Source organism: Solea senegalensis, linkage group LG4 (assembly GCF_019176455.1).
Source record: "Solea senegalensis isolate Sse05_10M linkage group LG4, IFAPA_SoseM_1, whole genome shotgun sequence".
Lineage (NCBI taxonomy): Eukaryota > Metazoa > Chordata > Actinopteri > Pleuronectiformes > Soleidae > Solea > Solea senegalensis.
Genome location: NC_058024.1, coordinates 1,082,446 through 1,099,355, shown reverse-complemented (window position 1 = coordinate 1,099,355; position 16,910 = coordinate 1,082,446). Strand labels below are relative to the sequence as shown.

At 45.8% G+C, this 16,910-nt stretch overlaps 3 protein-coding genes across 3 annotated transcripts; 2 read left to right on the top strand and 1 right to left on the bottom strand.

Annotated features, from left to right (window-relative positions):
- The first annotated feature begins 159 nt into the window (after positions 1–159).
- On the top strand, positions 160–3,878 carry LOC122768672 (protein phosphatase 1 regulatory subunit 15B). Its single transcript, XM_044024833.1, has 2 exons — positions 160–2,649; positions 3,165–3,878. Exons 1-2 carry the CDS (start codon positions 883–885, stop codon positions 3,369–3,371), a joined length of 1,974 nt encoding a protein of 657 aa, XP_043880768.1. The 5' UTR covers positions 160–882; the 3' UTR covers positions 3,372–3,878.
- Positions 3,879–3,886: 8 nt separating this feature from the next.
- Positions 3,887–4,665, bottom strand: LOC122768674 (achaete-scute homolog 5-like). The gene has a single exon (XM_044024835.1). It carries the CDS (start codon positions 4,648–4,650, stop codon positions 4,162–4,164), a length of 489 nt encoding a protein of 162 aa, XP_043880770.1. The 5' UTR covers positions 4,651–4,665; the 3' UTR covers positions 3,887–4,161.
- Positions 4,666–6,291: 1,626 nt separating this feature from the next.
- Positions 6,292–16,704, top strand: aldh4a1 (aldehyde dehydrogenase 4 family, member A1). The gene is made up of 15 exons (XM_044024834.1): positions 6,292–6,486; positions 11,772–11,865; positions 11,946–12,038; positions 13,632–13,679; positions 13,760–13,915; positions 14,036–14,185; positions 14,432–14,506; positions 14,579–14,766; positions 14,928–15,001; positions 15,081–15,277; positions 15,360–15,407; positions 15,510–15,662; positions 15,740–15,861; positions 15,998–16,116; positions 16,196–16,704. The coding sequence occupies exons 1-15, from the start codon at positions 6,449–6,451 to the stop codon at positions 16,306–16,308; spliced, it is 1,668 nt and encodes a 555-aa protein (XP_043880769.1). The 5' UTR covers positions 6,292–6,448; the 3' UTR covers positions 16,309–16,704.
- The last annotated feature ends 206 nt before the right edge of the window (positions 16,705–16,910 follow it).

Below are 16,910 nucleotides of genomic sequence, written 5' to 3'. Positions count from 1 at the left end.
GAGAATTATTATTATAATAAATAATGATGAAGCCTCATATAACATAAGACTTTATGGAACGATAACATGGTGTCTTATATAACATCACGTGGTGACGCATGTCTGCGCGTGTCTACGCGGCAGTAACACGCTGACGGTCCCTCGGCTCAGGTTCGACGCTCGCGCACAGACTCGTGTTTGAAACGGTCCCTGGACTTTCTGATGAAATCTCTAAGCGGAAGCGACGCGACGCTAAAACAGAAACTTTAGAAACGCAACCGTGAAAGGGAAACGACCCGAGTCAGGCAGAACCTAGACAGGACCACGGAGACACACAAGCCTGGTTTGGTTTGGACCCGAACCTTTGGAATTAAACGTCGTTCTTTGGTGAACAGACCGTCAGGCTAGTTGCTAGCTGCTAACACAAGCTAACATAAGCTAAGCTAAGCTCCACCGCGGCTCGTGTCTCTGTCCCGCCGCCTGTTCGCGGACACTAACCCGGGACCAGATGGCTCCAGTTTCATGTTCGTCCTCGGATCATGTTTCCCGCCTCAGTGTGTCCTCGAGCTCCGTGTCCACCGAACTGTCCACAGGGAAGAAGAGCAACCATCACCGCTGTCAGAGAGGCGTCGACGCCGCGGTGGACGCCCGGCTCCTGGGCGACATTTCCTGGTTTATGTGTGTGTGGTGACCGCAGTGAGCTCCAGTCCGCCTGTATACTATTCTGACTCAGTGGCGGAACCTGGTCCTGGTTCTTGCTCTGGTTGTAAACGTGGTTCTGCCTGTCAGGGACCTGCAGAGTCTGACAGCTGTCACTGAGACCCGCCGAGGACCGGACTGTGTCCTCCTTTTGTTTCACTTCATGTCTCATACTTTATATTTTGCACTTTTGACTTGAGGACAATGTTTCGGAGTTTGACGGGTGAGGGACATGCACCTGGCGGACAGAGCTCGTCCTCTCCGGCCGGGCATGGAGTCGCCTCTGCCGGCCTGGTGAGTCAGGAAAGCTCGTGGATCGGGCTGCTCTCCGTGGTGTCCAGGCCCGCGCTGTCTTTCCTGCAGAAATACCTCCCGGGCCGAACCCGACACCCGGTCCTGGCTGATCCGGCAGTCCGCTGGTTCAGTGGAGAATCTCAGCGCAGTTTCGTGGAGGAAGACACGGTTTTTTTGAAGCAGCTGGACGCTATGATGCCGCCTCCGCACCTGCGGGTTGAGCGCGGCGGGGCCGCGGTGCCCTGGCTCACCGCTGACGCTCTGAGGGAGATGGGGATTGAAAGTGGGGAAGACATGTCCCATCAGACCCAGGACGGGTTTGTGTCCTCAGCCCGGACTTTCCTGAGCCAGGTTCTGGTGAGCTCAGTGTCCCAGGAGGTTCGACCATGGGTCACAGTGAGGGGCAGTGAGAGCAGGACGTGGTGGGGCAGTTTGTGGGGAGGGGAGGTGGACTCACAGAAGGGATTGACGTCACATTTGTCCTGGTCTGAGGATGGACTGCTTTGTCCTCAACAACTGAGGACAGAGACAAAAGACAGAAGCTCAGTGTTTGTCCAGAGCAGTGGTGAAGAGTGTACACTGAGGGAAAACCCTGGACTCTCAGACCACAAAGAACCGCCTCACAACAATGGACCTCACACAGTCCAGAATGTGGACGGGTCCACCTGCAGCAAGGTCACTCTGCTGACCCCAGAGCTGGACACTGGTTACTCCAGTCTGAAGGAGGAACATGTGCTCATGAACCACCTGGTGACCGCCCTGAAGGAGGAGCTGCAGGGGGATGAGCCAACTGATGACGGCGCCGCAGCCCACACAGACATGGACGGAGACACGCGTGAGGGCGGAGCTTCTTCATCAGCAAACACAGACGGGGAAAAACATCAACAACAACAGGAAGAACAGTCTGCAGAGCTTATGGCGGGCTCCGCCCCCCAGTGTCAGAACAAAGCCATCGCCTTCATCATGGGATGTCCCTGCAGTGATGACGAGGACAGCAGCCAATCAGAGGACAGCGACTCCAGCAACAACAATGATGACGATGGTTTTGACAGTGAGGGGTCGTCCGATCTGTCTGACTCCTCCTCCTGCTCCTCCTCCTCCGATGATGATGATGACGACAAAGCCTCGGACTCTGATGAAGAGGAAGAGTCTGAGGCAGACCGCCTCTGGAACTCCCTTTGTAAAAGTCTGGATCCATACAACCCACAAAACTTCACGGCTGCACTGCACAGTGGACGCACACCGCCCATGATTGTGCCCACCACCACACACCCCATCCCTAACCAGCCCAGCCCTACCTCCTCCCCTGACCTCGCCTCTCCCCCTCACTCCTCTGCTGCAGCCCCGGCCTCACCTCCCCTCACCTCCGCCCTCGACAGCTGGGATGACTCAACGTCGGCAAGCGAGGTGGACGAAGCAGAGAGTCTGCGTGTGTGGAGCTCGTTCAGCTCGTCTGACCCGTACAGTCCACTTCACTTCCAGGCTCCTGTCAGGACTCAAGGGTCCAGCAGGGCCGCAGCTCCCCGCTGCAGGGCCAAGAGGGCCCCCAAGACCCCCTGTCACCAGAACAGGGAGGCCACACCTGAACACAGGAGGGAGGGGGAGGAGAGACTCGACAGCGGCTTCTCTGATCTGCCGCGACGCTCCACGGCGTCCTGTGGCACTATGACAAAAAAGGTATGTTTCATGATCAACGATAAAACACCTGATACACGCAATCAGGACAATAATAATATCAGAACATGTTACGACAAAGTGTTAGTTACCGACGTTACGACAAACACTTAACTGATGTTTCGACAAAGTGTTAGTTACTGATGTTACGACAGACACTGAACTGATGTTACGACAAAGCGTTAGTTACTGATGTTACGACAAACGCTTTACCGAAGTTGCGACAAACGCTTTACCGAAGTTGCGACAAACGCTTTACCGTTGTTACGTCAAACGCTTTACCGTTGTTACGACAAATGCTTTACTGAAGTTACGACACATGGTTAATCGATGTTACGACAAACGCTTTACTGATGTTACGACAAATGAGCTACTTACTCAATGTTTTGGGGCGGAGCTTGGGGGGGCGGGATCTAACAAATGTGTGGGAGAAAAGTGCTGAGTCACTGTCTAACGATTAATTGTTATTGATGCCAGACTCGTGATGTTTTGATGAATTCACTTCCTCTTCCTGTCAGGTGCGTTTCTGCGATAACGTGGAGGAGTTCTTCGCCAGCTGCGGGGAGGAGGAGGAGGAGGAAGAGGATCGCCGGGGCCTGTGGGAGGAGCTAGCCCGGGATCGCTGTCGCTTCCTGCGTCGCTGTCAGGAGGTGGAGCAGAGCATCTCCTACTGTCTGCAGCCGCAGCACCGCCTCCTGGTGGTCCAACGCCGCCACCTCCTCTAAGGCCAGGACCAATGGACATGTGACTGAACAAGTCTTTGATGCTGCAGAAACTCACCTGTGAGCTCCTGGTCCCTGGTTCTGGTCTCAGTGGACAGATGTGACGTGTCCAGAGTTTTATTTACATGTTGTTTACAGTGTTTCCTCATCATGGTTATGAAGAACTGGTCTCAAACTGGTACCAGTGACTCACAGGTCACAAGTGGTCAGAACCAAAGTGTCTGAACGTGTCTGAAAAATGTGCCAAAACAGAACATGCTAGCAAGTATGCTAACTAAGCAAACGTCACTAGTAAAAAAAAAAAAACGTAACCATGTTTGAAGTGAGGCTGCCCTCTGGTGGTGAGGTCAGAACATCACAGGATCAGTCAAAGTATTGGTGAAGTATTAGTATCAGTATTGATTCACCTGTGATCATGTTTGTTCTGGTGCTGACTTAGTATCGATGATCGATCAGCTGATTGTTGTTTCCACACAAATGGAAAATAAAGAAAGCTAAACTCTGGACAAACTGGAGGCTTCTGATCAATAACTTTAATGATTGATTATCAGTTTCCAGGTGACACTGGAGGAGAAAACAGATTTTTATTAATGAGATGCAAAAAACCTGATTAGAAACAGTTTTGATGAAGATCGAGGTCTTCAGTCTTGGTCAGACCTGTGGACAAACAGCACCACCTGCAGGAAGGAAGTACTGTCACGTCATCAGATTTCATCTGTTTCTGAAAATGAAGTTGAAGGTTTGTCTGTGAGCGCCCCCTAGTGACAGTCAGTGGTTCTAACACATGACTCCCTCAGACTGTGGTTCTGTTGGACTCGGGGGTTCTGCTCTCATCCTCCAGGTCCACCAGCTGCTGCAGGTACTTGATGTAGCTGATGGCGGCGCGCAGCGTCTCCACCTTGCTGAGGCGTTTGTCGGCACCGTGACCCGGAAGGTGACCCGGCAGGTGACCCGGCAGGTGGTCCCGCAGTTTGGCATAACCTTGATTCACACACTTCACCCTCTGACGCTCGCGCTCGTTCCGTTTCTGGATGAATGCCGGCTCAAAGGGACACTCGTAGACGCTGAAGTGCGTGTGGTGATGGAAGGGTGTCAGGTAAGGCAGAAACGTGGGGGTGGGGCCTCTGTAAAGGCTGAGGCTAGTGGTGTCCATGTTGGATGAACAGAAGAGAAAGGGCTGAGGAAGAGTGCGGGCCTCACAGTGTCCAGCAGAGGGCGACACACTGATACTGAGGTAAGAAGAACACTGGTCAGCAATTGGTGGAGAGAAGGAGGTGCTCATGATGTCATCAGCAGCTGAAAGGGACAGGAAGTGACATCATCGGAGATTAACTTTGAGTGAATTTATTCATTAATTTAAGTCTTTGACATGTCACATGATCACGTCTTTAGCTCACTCCCACACACACACACACACACACAGGAGCTGCTGTTCTTCTGCTGCCTCGTGTGGTCACTTTGTGTCACTGACGTCAATCTGAATGTGTGTGGGAGAGTGAGATAAAGACGTGATCATGTGACGTAGATGTGATCATGTGACGTAGATCAGATTTTATAACACAAGGGTGAGTGTGTGTTGTTCAGTCAGTTCCTGACCTGTCTCTTGACCACCAATCACAGAGCTTTACACATCAGTAACCATGGTGACGTATTATTAACAATAATAACATTTAAATGATGAAATATAAAGAATGTTTGTCTCACCTTCACCTGCAGCTGCAGTGTCTCCTCTGACTGAGGCTCACTGACCATTTACCTGCTCTTACACACTCAAGCTCCACCCCCTCCAGGTGTGTGAGGCACCAGTTGAAGCTCCGCCCCCCTGGTCCGGAGGTAACGACAGAAACAAAGTCACAGATTTCATGTTGAGTTGTTAACGGAGCTCAGTGATTGGTCGGTTTGTGTGTGATGTCACAGCCATCGAAACATCAAAGGTGAAACAATGAGTGTTTGTAGTTTCCTGAGAGTAATCCTACACACACACACACACACACACACACCCTTCCTGTTAACACACACACACAAACACCCTTCCTGTCAACACACACACACACACATGTACGACATTCATGATTTGAGGGGCCATTGCATTGACTTAAATTTCCTGGAGACTTACTCTAACCTTAACCACAATTGCTACTGGCCTAATCCTAACCTAACTTTACCTTAAAACATATCTTCACCTTAAAATGTAGTCATTTACGTTATAGGGACTTGATTTTTGTCCCCACAAGGAAGACAAGTCCCCATAATGTGACTGTGTAAACAGGTTTAGGTCCCCACAACATTAGTAATACATGGGCACACACGCACACACGCTTCCTGTCAACACACACACACACACACACACACACACAGACAGGCACAGACAGACAGACAAACGAACACACATACACACTCTTGGTATCCTCAGGATGTCCTCATTCACTGTCCTGGCTCCTAAATGTTGGAACGAGCTCCCATTAACATCCAGAAGCAGGAAGTTCACATCTTTTGCCGCCAACTGTAAATAATAATAATGATAATAATAATACATACATACATACATACATATAATAAACAACATTTGTTTGAACGTAAGAAATAAAGTTTATCTGGTCATCCGGTCGTTAGGTGGCGCTGTGCCCGTCAACTCAGTCTGCTCAAATATACAACTTCTCTGGCCTGTGATTGGCTGACTATACTTTGCTGTTCGCTGATTGGTCACTGACTCACCCGCCTGCGGAATGTTACATTCTACAATGGGGGTGGGGGGGCGTGGAAAATGAGGCGAATTTAAATGAATAAACCTCATTAAATACGTTTGTGTCTAAATCAATAATCAATAATATAATGTGTCATTTAATCAATAACTCTTTCATGTTCGGTGCGGTCATTGACGTCACTCCGACTCCAGTTCACAACCACGCCCCCTCCCAGAGGCGTTAGCAGACCCGTTCCTCCGGTCGTGGATCGAGCTCTTGTGAGTCGTGGTCTTGTGGATCGAGCACTTTTTGTTCGGGGGCTTGCGGATCGTCTGTCCTCCGGCTCTGACTCTCTGACCGTCCTCCGTGTCCTCCAGTGTCAGTCTGCGGTGGATCATGCTCCGTGTGAGGGCGCTGTCACGGTGCTGGAGAGGGTAAGTGACCGGAGAACGACTCAGGAGCGGACACGAGACCTGATGTTAGCAGCTAATTTTAGCGGCTAACGTTAGCTCTCACCTGCAGCAGGTGCGCGTGTCAGAGACGGAGAGCGAGAGACACTCACTCACTCACTCACTGGCTGTTGTTATGGACACTTTTTTTTTTTTTTGAACAACTTTATTGCAATACGGTTACAGTACAGAAGTGATGAAAGAAACAAACTGTATTAGTGAACAAACAAGCAGAGCAAAAACAAGGGTAGTTAATGACTTATTAAAAAGAGAAAGAAAAGAAGGACCAAACATTGACAGTCTTAATTGCCTTATTGTTGTTAGAGCCAGAAATCAAAGGAATATAATGCACAACTTCATGGATAAAAGGGACAAAATTAGTTTTTTTTACCACTGAATTTACATTTATGAATATGGAATTTTGCCAATAGAATGAATACACTTATAATGAAGTACATATTCTCTCTATTTTGAGTTCTATAAAAGCAAAATACCACATTCTCCCATAATAAAACAAAGTCTTTATAAATATGGTCAATGATGAATCTGCTGAAGTTTTGCCAACATGATCTGGTGTGTGAACAATACCAAAAGAGGTGTAAAACAGTTATAATGATTAGCAGAGTAATATCGGTGAATTGTTTTGAACGATACTTTTTCACCTTGTTTACTATCATGTAATTGTGTGGAATCAACCAAACTTTTTTCCAATCAATGTAGTTCACAAATCTGTTCCAATAAAAACAACGTTTGGAATGGTTGTTATGGACTTTTAGGACTTCATAAACGAGGTAATGACGCAGATACACAAACATGCAGCGTTAATTGGCACTTCCGGGCTTCAGCTGACCAGCTGACTTCAGCAGGAGACAGAGTCAGAGACAGAGTCAGAGACAGAGTCAGAGACAGAGTCAGAGACAGAGTCAGAGACAGAGTCAGAGACAGAGTCAGAGTTAGAGACACAGTTAGAGACAGAGACAGAGACCGAGGCCGAGACGGAGTCGGAGACCAAGTCGGAGACAGAGGCCGAGACTGAGACCGAGACAGAGCTGCTGTTGGACACATACTGCTGCTTCATGTCGAAGGGCGTGGTTGTTATCAGTTCCACACAGTGAGTGATAACAGGAGACACAGTGTCCTCCTGAGAACATCTGTGGGAAGTGAAGGCCTCATGTCCACATGTCTCTGCTTTTGTCTCTCACACACACACAAGCTCCGCCCCCATGACCTTCAGCTGTGTGGTTGATCATAAACACAGCTGTGATGATGTAACTGAACCAAACTGGATCAAACTGCCTGAAGACCAGAGTTCAACATGTCCACCATGTCCTCATTGAGACACCGAGGACAGCTCTGTCTACCACTGTCATTTAGCAACGGGGACAGAACCTCAGGCCACGCCTCCATCTGATGTCCTGTCACCTGATGACCTTTTTTTTTAACGATCTGTATTTAGTTTTCAGTGTTGACAATGCAGTGCAAAGCAATATCCACAATACTGTGGAGTGAAATAGAAAAATAATAACAACAAGACATTAACAAAAACAAACAAAAATAAACAAGCCTGCATGACATTATATTTGTTAGTGTAGCAGCAATCTGCTTAATCATGTCTTCCCTTATATGTCAACCATTTCCCACAACTTTTTATAAAAACATCTTCTTTCATTTTCAACTTATAAGTCAGACGTTCCATCACAAGTATATCATCTAAATTGACATCCACTGTTTGTAACTGGGAACGGCCAGTTCTTAGTGATAGTCTTCTTGTTTACTTTTGATTTTAGGTGGAATGAAGTACCGAATTAGATTTTTCCAACTGAATTCCCTCCATTTCAGAGATTGTGTTGTGGTTTGGTTTGTTTTCCACAAATCATACCATATTCCCTCTGGAATCCCCTCACCCAGTTCTCTTTCCCATTTGGCTTTGACATATAATGTTGAATCTATTCTAGAATCCATCCAACAACCATACAGAACTGCCACAGCCTTCGGAATAGTTTGGTTATAAGCTTTTACAATGAGCTTTATGATGGGATGTATGTTATCCTCATTTGTAGATATCTAAATAAGTCCTGATTCATAAAGCCATGTGTATTCTTTAGTTCTTGAAAGCTTTTCATTTCACCTCTTTTAATAGTTGTACATATGACTGTAATTCCTTTTTCTGCCCAATGTTTAAATCTAACATCATGTTTTCTTGGTACAAATTTATCATCAAATGCCATCTGTTTTAATAGTCCAATTTCCCTTCCTATTTTTAATTATTTCACTGTGGAATACCATATGTCTAAAGTAAAGGAAATTATTGGGTTGAAATGATGCTCCTCTTTTATATAAGTGGGGTCTCGGTTTCCCCAAAACTTATTTGAATTGGTTATTTCAGTCTAGACATTTCAATATCTTTCCATCGAGCTACATATCCCTCATCACACCAGTAGATTAATTGACGCAGTTGCGCAGCACGAAAATATTCTTTTAGATTTGGGAGTGCTAAACCATCAGTCCACGAAGGGGGAATTTTGTCATTAGTTGTGTGGAGCAGTGGTGTGAGTTCTTCACTAAATTTCTTGTACCACTCAGAGGGAAAACCATCGCTACCAGGTGCCTTGCTTGATTTTAATCTTTTTATTGCTTTCCGAATTTCATCTATTATCTTTGCTGTAATGTGTTCATTTTGTTTAGTGCCTATTGAGGGTAGATCCAGAGAGTCGAGAAAAGTCTTTACATCATTCTGATCTGAAGCTGATGACTCAGTGTAAAGTTCTTTGTAATAGTCTCTAAAAATATTTTCCCTTTCTTTTGGTTCATATTTGGGCTGGTTTGTTTTCGGGTCGTGTATTTTATGGGCTGTAGTTTCTGCCTGTTTCCGTAAACGTCTCGCTAACAATTTCATTGCTCTGGGACCCGATTCATAATAGTTTTGTTTTAAATATCTTGCTTTCATTATTATTCATATTGAAGTAGATTATTAATCTCCTTTCTCACCTCGTTCATTCGTTGTTTGAGTTTTGGTTCAACTTTTCCTTTTCCCTTATGTTTCTGTTCCAAATGTCTCCATTCTGCTATATACAATTTATACTGCTTTATTCTTTCTCTTTTGAGATTACTTGTAATTGAAATCAATTTTCCCCGTATCACAGCTTTTAAAGCGCCCCACAATATAGCTGGATCTGTTTCCCCATTATTGTTTTCCTCCAGGTAAGTCCGTATATCTGCCCTAATTTGCTCATCTCCTGATTTGTTAGTTAATATCCCCACATTCAATCTCCATATTGTATCTTTCCGTCTACAATTCAAGTGTATCTTCAGATAGATGGCACTATGGTCAGACACATCTGCCACTCCGATCCAACAGTCTTTTATTTTTCAGTTTTCTGTTTTTCTCTCTGCATAATTCTGGAGAACACAGAGTGTGTTGTTGAGTAATGACTATAATCTCTCTGCAGTGGATGTAGATCTCGCCACACATCAAAAAAGCCCAATTCCTCCCATGTATTCCTGACCAGTTTTGTAATTGATGTCTTATTTCTCTTAAAACTAGATGTAACCATGTCATAATCCATTAACACATTAAGGTCTCCCGCACATACACATATGCCCTCTGCTTCCAATGCAGTCGTGTCAAATAGAGATTTAAAAAAATCCCTTATTGGGGCGTATATATTCACCAACGTTAACATTGTTTGGCATCAGTATTGCTACCTTCTTCGACCACTGGAGTATGAACTATGAAAAGCGTTTTTGAATCCAAATTTCTTTAATTTCTCATGCTCTGCTCTGGATAAATGAGTTTCTTGCAGGAAGTTTATTTGTGTCTTTTCTTTCTTAAGTTTGGTCATTATTTTAGCTCTTTTGACCGGGTTTCCTAAGCCGTTGACATTCAAAGAAAGTACTTTATTTTCTTCCTGTTTGGTATCCATAAACCATCTCAGTTATTTTAACTTTGGAATTATTCATCCACAGGCTTTCAGTTAAACATTCAATAACAAGTAACACTTTCAAAAACTGTTTAGTGCACATTTGAACTATATACAGAAAAAAAGTGACCTCCACAAAGAGATGTCAACAACCCTCCACAGGGGGAAAGCCTCCCACAAGGAAAGGGCCCCCCACCCAGTAATGAGATAAAATCTGTATAGGATTAATATACTCATACCAGTCTTTGTAGCAGTGTGTTAGTCCCTGAGCCAACAGCCAATTTATCTATAACCCATCAAAGCAAATGACATACTACTGTACTCAAACTTCACCTACCCATAGCAAGTTATAACAGTTTCGTGTCCATTTTAACTCGGGTTATCAGTGAGATAGATACTCAACCGGTGTTGTTTCCCCTCATATGAAATTGGTGCAGTCTTTCACGCGTGTGTTTGCCTGCTTCTCCGGTGCGTCTCTTCCCGGTGGCGCTTTCAGTTGATTGAAGCTTCTCAGCGATTGTCGTTCCTCCGGTGTTGATCCCGGTGGTATTAACCACGTATCCTCTGCAGGTCTCGGCTTGCCTCCTCTGCACTGCCATAGGTCTTTACCCCGCTGGACCAGTGGATGCGCATCCTATTGAGAGGTGTCTGAAAGCGGATGCCTTCTCTGTTTAAGACCTGTTTGACGTTAAAGTACGCTCTGCGCTGTTGCAGTGTCCTCTCCGAGTAATCATGATCAAAATAAATCCTGTTTTCGATTCTAAGTTGTCTAGTTTGTCCATCATTCCTGCAGTGCATCGTTTGCCTCACAACTCCACGACTCGAGTTCTTCAGTGCGTGTCAGAGCAGCACATATCTTCTCATCATGTTCACCGATATCCGTGGTGATTTTGATCAATGTCTTCCTTAAGGTCTGTCAGTTCGTTTCTCATTTGCGCTGTCATTTCGTCATTGAATGTTTTTAGGTCCGTCTTCATTTCGTTTTGCAGGGTTTGAATTTGCTTGCTAATGCCGTCCAGGCTGCTTTGAAACGAGGCCATGCTAACTTCAGGTGTTCGCTCGTTAATCGATCGATTTTTTTCTTTACCTTGGGTGTCCGGGTTCTTTTTATTCTTCGTTCTTGTTGGCACTCCGCTCATATTCTCAATTTCAAAGATTGTCGTTGTGTGTCTCGAGTTTATAATGTTGACATGCGGGAGCTCCTGTCTTACGCGTCCATGTTGCTCTACCGTCCCACCGGAAGTCTCACCTGAGACATTTAATCACATTATTCAAGTCCAACTTTATCAACACACACACAAACACACATTATTAGCTCAGGTCAAACTGTCTGTGTGTCTCTCTCTGTAGGTTGAGGACGTCGTCCTCTGCGTCCGTCCAGGTGCAGAATGAGCCCATCTTGTCCTTCACAGAGGGGACGTCAGAGAGAGCAGAACTGCTGAAGGTCACGCCTCCTGTCAATCATCTGATTATTGATTGGTGCCTCCTTGATCAGGTGACTCACTCTGTCCTTGTGTGTCTCAGGCCCTGGACGACCTCAAGGGGGTGACAGAGGAGATTCCGTGTGTGGTGGGAGATGAACATGTGTGGACGTCGGACATCAGATATCAGCGATCGGTGAGTGACTCACTAAGCCGCCATTTTATCATCAATCTATAATCACCAATAATTAGGGATGCACCGATATGACTATTTCCGCCGATACCGATATCCGATATTAATATTGCTGCCATGGCCGATAACCGATATGTACCGATATCGATATATGTTTTAAAAAAAAGTTTCTGAGATGATAAAAGTTTGTACAGAATGAAAATCACGCAAGCTGAATTTTTGAATGTCTTCCTTTATTTTCAAAACATGTTTTACCTCCAAATAACAAGGTCACATAAGACACAAGTAACCAACTACAAGTAAAGGTTTTTAGAAACCTTTACCACTTGTAGCAAGTGTGTAACTAAATTAAAGTACAGTTTAACTCCCTCAACTCACTAAACTCCTGTGAGAAAGTTTGGATCATAAATTACAAACATGAACATAAATAAAAATAATACCCTGCCAAAGTTACTGTAACCGAGATAAGGGCGTCTATACTGGGTACGTAAATAAAGTCAACAACCCTTCCTCCCGGCAACAACAACCGCGCCACTTCCCTTCACAATAAAACTACACAACAAATATGAGAAACAATACCTGACAAGCTCTACTAAGAGCTGCCATAATAAAAAAAACATGTTAAAATACTTTATCAAACTTGCCAGTATTCATGGCAACCAGATATTTATGCAATATAATGCATATTCATATTTATGCATATTAATGCAAAACATCGGAAAAGTAGCGCCGACTTGGCAGGTTGTTGCGGGGTTCAATATGCGTCATATATTATTATGCATACAATATTATCAACCGTCGGAACCCTCGGCTGGTCGTCAAGAGCAATCATTTCCATTACCTTGATCGTTATTGCCCTGGCCACTGTCTTCCTTTGGTCGAGTCCCAGCTGCGCTGCTTTCTTTTTGTCTGCCGCCTAATGTTACTAGCGTTAGCTTCCTGCCGTTGTTTGTGTACTTCAGGGTGGCGGTTTTTCAAATGACATAATCAAATTTGTGGTATTGAATGACTTGACGCGGAACCCTCCTCGCATTACCTCGACTTTGCAAGTGTTGCATAATGCTTTTCGCGTATCTTCTATTGACACCCTGAAAAATCGCCCACACCGCTGACATTCTCTCTCCTCAACACACACACACACACACCTTGTGCTGCGCTTCTGTCACTGACGCTGTCATATGCCCAAACAAATGCCGCATGGCCTCCCCTTCCCGACACACATACACAAACAGCAATTAGACGGGTATAAACATAGGTTGTTAAAATCGGCGCAGTTTTACTCATTGGACCGATGCCGATATGTTAAAAGATGACGAACATCGGCCGATAACAATATTAATGCCGATATATCGTGCATCCCTACCAATAATCATCTATTATCATATATTATCACCAATAATCATCTATTATCATATATTACCAATAATCATCTATTATCATATATCATCTATTATCATATGTTGTCATCATTAATCATCTATTATCATGCGTTATCATATATTTTCACAAATAATCATCTACCATTAATCATCTATCATCACTGTGTCATCAATAAATCATTAAATATCTAATAATCCTCACTGTTTGTTTTCAAAGCCGTTCAACCACGCCCACAAGGTGGCCAAGTTCTGCTATGCTGACAAGGTGAGGTCACATGTCACAGGTCATAGGTCACAGCGTCTAAAGTGGGTTTAACGCTGTCTCTGTGACTCCGCCCCCTACAGGAGCTCATCAATAAAGCCATCATGGCGTCCGTGGCGGCGAGAAAAGAGTGGGACATGAAGCCGGTCCAGGACCGAGCCCAGGTCCTGTTCAAGGCTGCTGATGTCATCAGTGGACCCAAGAGAGTCCAGATCCTGGCCAAGACCATGATCGGACAGGTAAGTCCCCACCCACTCTGTCGCTGTCTCTCTCTCTGTCTGTCTCTCTCTCTGTCTGTCTGTTTGTCTCACTCTCTGTCTGTCTGTTTGTCTCACTCTCTGTCTGTCTGTGTGTCTCAGGGAAAGACGGTGGTTCAGGCAGAGATAGATGGTGCCGCTGAGCTAATCGACTTCTTCAGGTTCAACGCTAAACACGCCGTCGAGCTGGAGACGCAGCAGCCGCTCAACGCTGAGGGTACCACTAACAGCATGCTGTATCGAGGCCTGGAGGTGAGGTCACCTGAGGTCACCTGAGGTCACCTGTTTGTCTGTTGGCAGCAACAAAAACACTTTGTTTATTCAATTTTGAGGAAAAAGTGAATTAAAGGTGAACTTTTCATTCCAAACAGCAACATTTACTTTGTCTCTTGTGTTTCTCTGTCTTTTGTGTTTCTCTGTCTCCTGTCTCTTGTGTCGCTGTCTCGTGTCTCTCTTGTCTCTCGTGTCTCTCGTGTCTCTTGTCTCTTCCTGTCTCAGGGCTTCGTTGCAGCTGTTGCTCCGTTTAACTTCACAGCGATTGGTGGAAATTTGGCGGGAACCCCAGCTCTGATGGTGAGTGTCTCTGTCTCTGTGGGACAACGTCCGTCCTCTGTGTGTTGACTGCGCCACTTGTGGTCGTTTCAGGGTAACGTGGTTTTGTGGAAGCCCAGCGACGCTGCTATGTCTGCGAGCTACGCGGTCTACAGAGTCCTGAGGGACAGTGGACTTCCTCCAAACATCATCCAGTTCCTGCCGGCAGACGGTCCCGTGTTTGGAGACACCGTCACGTCCTCAGAGCACCTGGCTGGAATCAACTTCACTGGCAGTGTCCCGTAAGACGCTCGTCTGTCCGTCTGTCCCTTTACTGACCCACAAGCTCTCAGATCAGGGCGGGGCATAGCTCTCAGTCTGGGCGGGGCTTAGCTCTGTCAGGACGGGGCTTAGCTCTCAGTCAGTTGACCTTTTGAGATGAACTCTTTGATCCTCTGTTCAGGACATTTAAGCGTCTCTGGAGACAAGTGGCTCAGAATCTGGACACGTACAGGACATTTCCTCGTCTAGCTGGAGGTCAGTGAATGTCTTATCAGAGAGACACCGTCTGTCCCTGTCTCTTTTGTCTCTCTGAGTCTTGACTGTTTGTTTACAGAGTGCGGGGGGAAGAACTTCCACTTTGTCCACAGGTCAGCGGACGTCCAGAGCGTGGTGATGGGGACGATCCGCTCTGCGTTTGAGTATGGAGGACAGAAGTGTTCCGCCTGTTCCAGGATGTATGTCCCCGACAGCCTGTGGCCACAGGTCAAACAGGGACTGTTGGACGTCCACAAACAGCTGCGAGTGGGAGACGTGAGTGAAGACGGCGTCTGATCAACCTGTGACATCATTGCGTCCACATCCCTCAAACCTTTGCTCTTTTGTTTTTTTTCAGCCTGTCGAGGATTTTACTTCGTTCTTCTCTGCTGTGATCGACGAAAAGGTTCAGCTTCCTGTTTGTCTCACTGTCTCTACTTCCTGTTTGTCTGTCTCACTGTCTACTTCCTGTCTGTCTCACTGTGTATTCTTCCTATCTGTCCCACAGTCTTTTGGACGCATTAAGAAGTGGTTGGACTACGCTAAGTCGTCTCCGAGTTTGACGATCGTGGCTGGAGGACACTGTGACGATTCTAAAGGTTACTTCGTTGAACCGACCATCATCGAGACGTCTGACCCTCAGGATGACATCATGAAGGAGGTGTGGCCTCACAACAGGAAACACTGTAACCGTGCTTTAGATCTTTAAATGTCAGCTGTGTGTGTGTGTGTGTGCAGGAAATCTTTGGACCGGTTCTGACGGTTTACGTTTACCCTGAGGACCAGTACCAGGACACGCTGCGTCTCATTGACACCACGTCCCCATACGCTCTGACGGGCGCCGTCTTTGCTCAGGACCAGTGAGTCCAAATGTCTTTGTTCACAAAGTGACCACACGAGGCAGCAGGGGACCCTGTGAGACACTTCATAGTCGCCCCCTGGTGGATGATATAATACTTCGTCTGTGGGTTTCTGATCAGGTGATTGTCTCTACAGGACGGTGATTGACGAGGCGTCCTTCGTCCTCAGAAACGCAGCAGGAAACTTCTACATCAACGATAAATCCACCGGCTCTGTCGTCGCTCAGCAGCCGTTTGGAGGAGCCAGAGCTTCAGGTGAGAGACGGGGCCTATTCTCTATCCAGGTCACACCTGACTTCTGACCTGCTCTGACCTTTGACCTCTCTTCATCAAGGCACCAACGACAAACCTGGAGGTCCTCACTATGTCCTGAGGTGGACGTCCCCGCAGGCAGTGAAGCAGACGCACGTCCCACTCCGCGGGTGGACGTATCCCTACATGAACTGAACTACTCGTCCAATCACAGCCCTGTGTCCAGTCACGGCCCAGTGTCTTCAGCTGACGTGATGAGACATCTCCGTCCATGTCTCCAAGCATCATCAGCAGAGTAAACCCCGCCCCTTCTGATGTGGACTGAACGTGGTCTTTTATTTTGATCCTTTAAATCAACTTATTGATTTTTGTTGTTGTTGTGAATCTGTTACAGATGGTTTCTTCATTATTGTCCCACTCTGATCATGATGTTTTGAGTTTAAAACCACGCATGTTTTGAGTTTAAAACTATGTGTGTTTTACGCAGTTATTGTTCTCTGAACATTAAGGAACTTTCAAACTGCGACTTTAATTAACGACATTCATGTAGGTGATTTTTACCAATAAATATTAAATTATTAATAAAACTAATGAGGACTGGTGTTCTTTGTTTGGTTTACTGATGCATAATGACAACACTGTGGCATCATCTGTGAGTCAAGACCAAGTTGCGGCGAATCAAGACCGAATAATCATTTTATACAATAATTACTTTATAACTTAACTTTATAATATAATAACTTTATAATACAACTTTATAATATAATTACTTTATAATATAACTTTATAACAAAGTA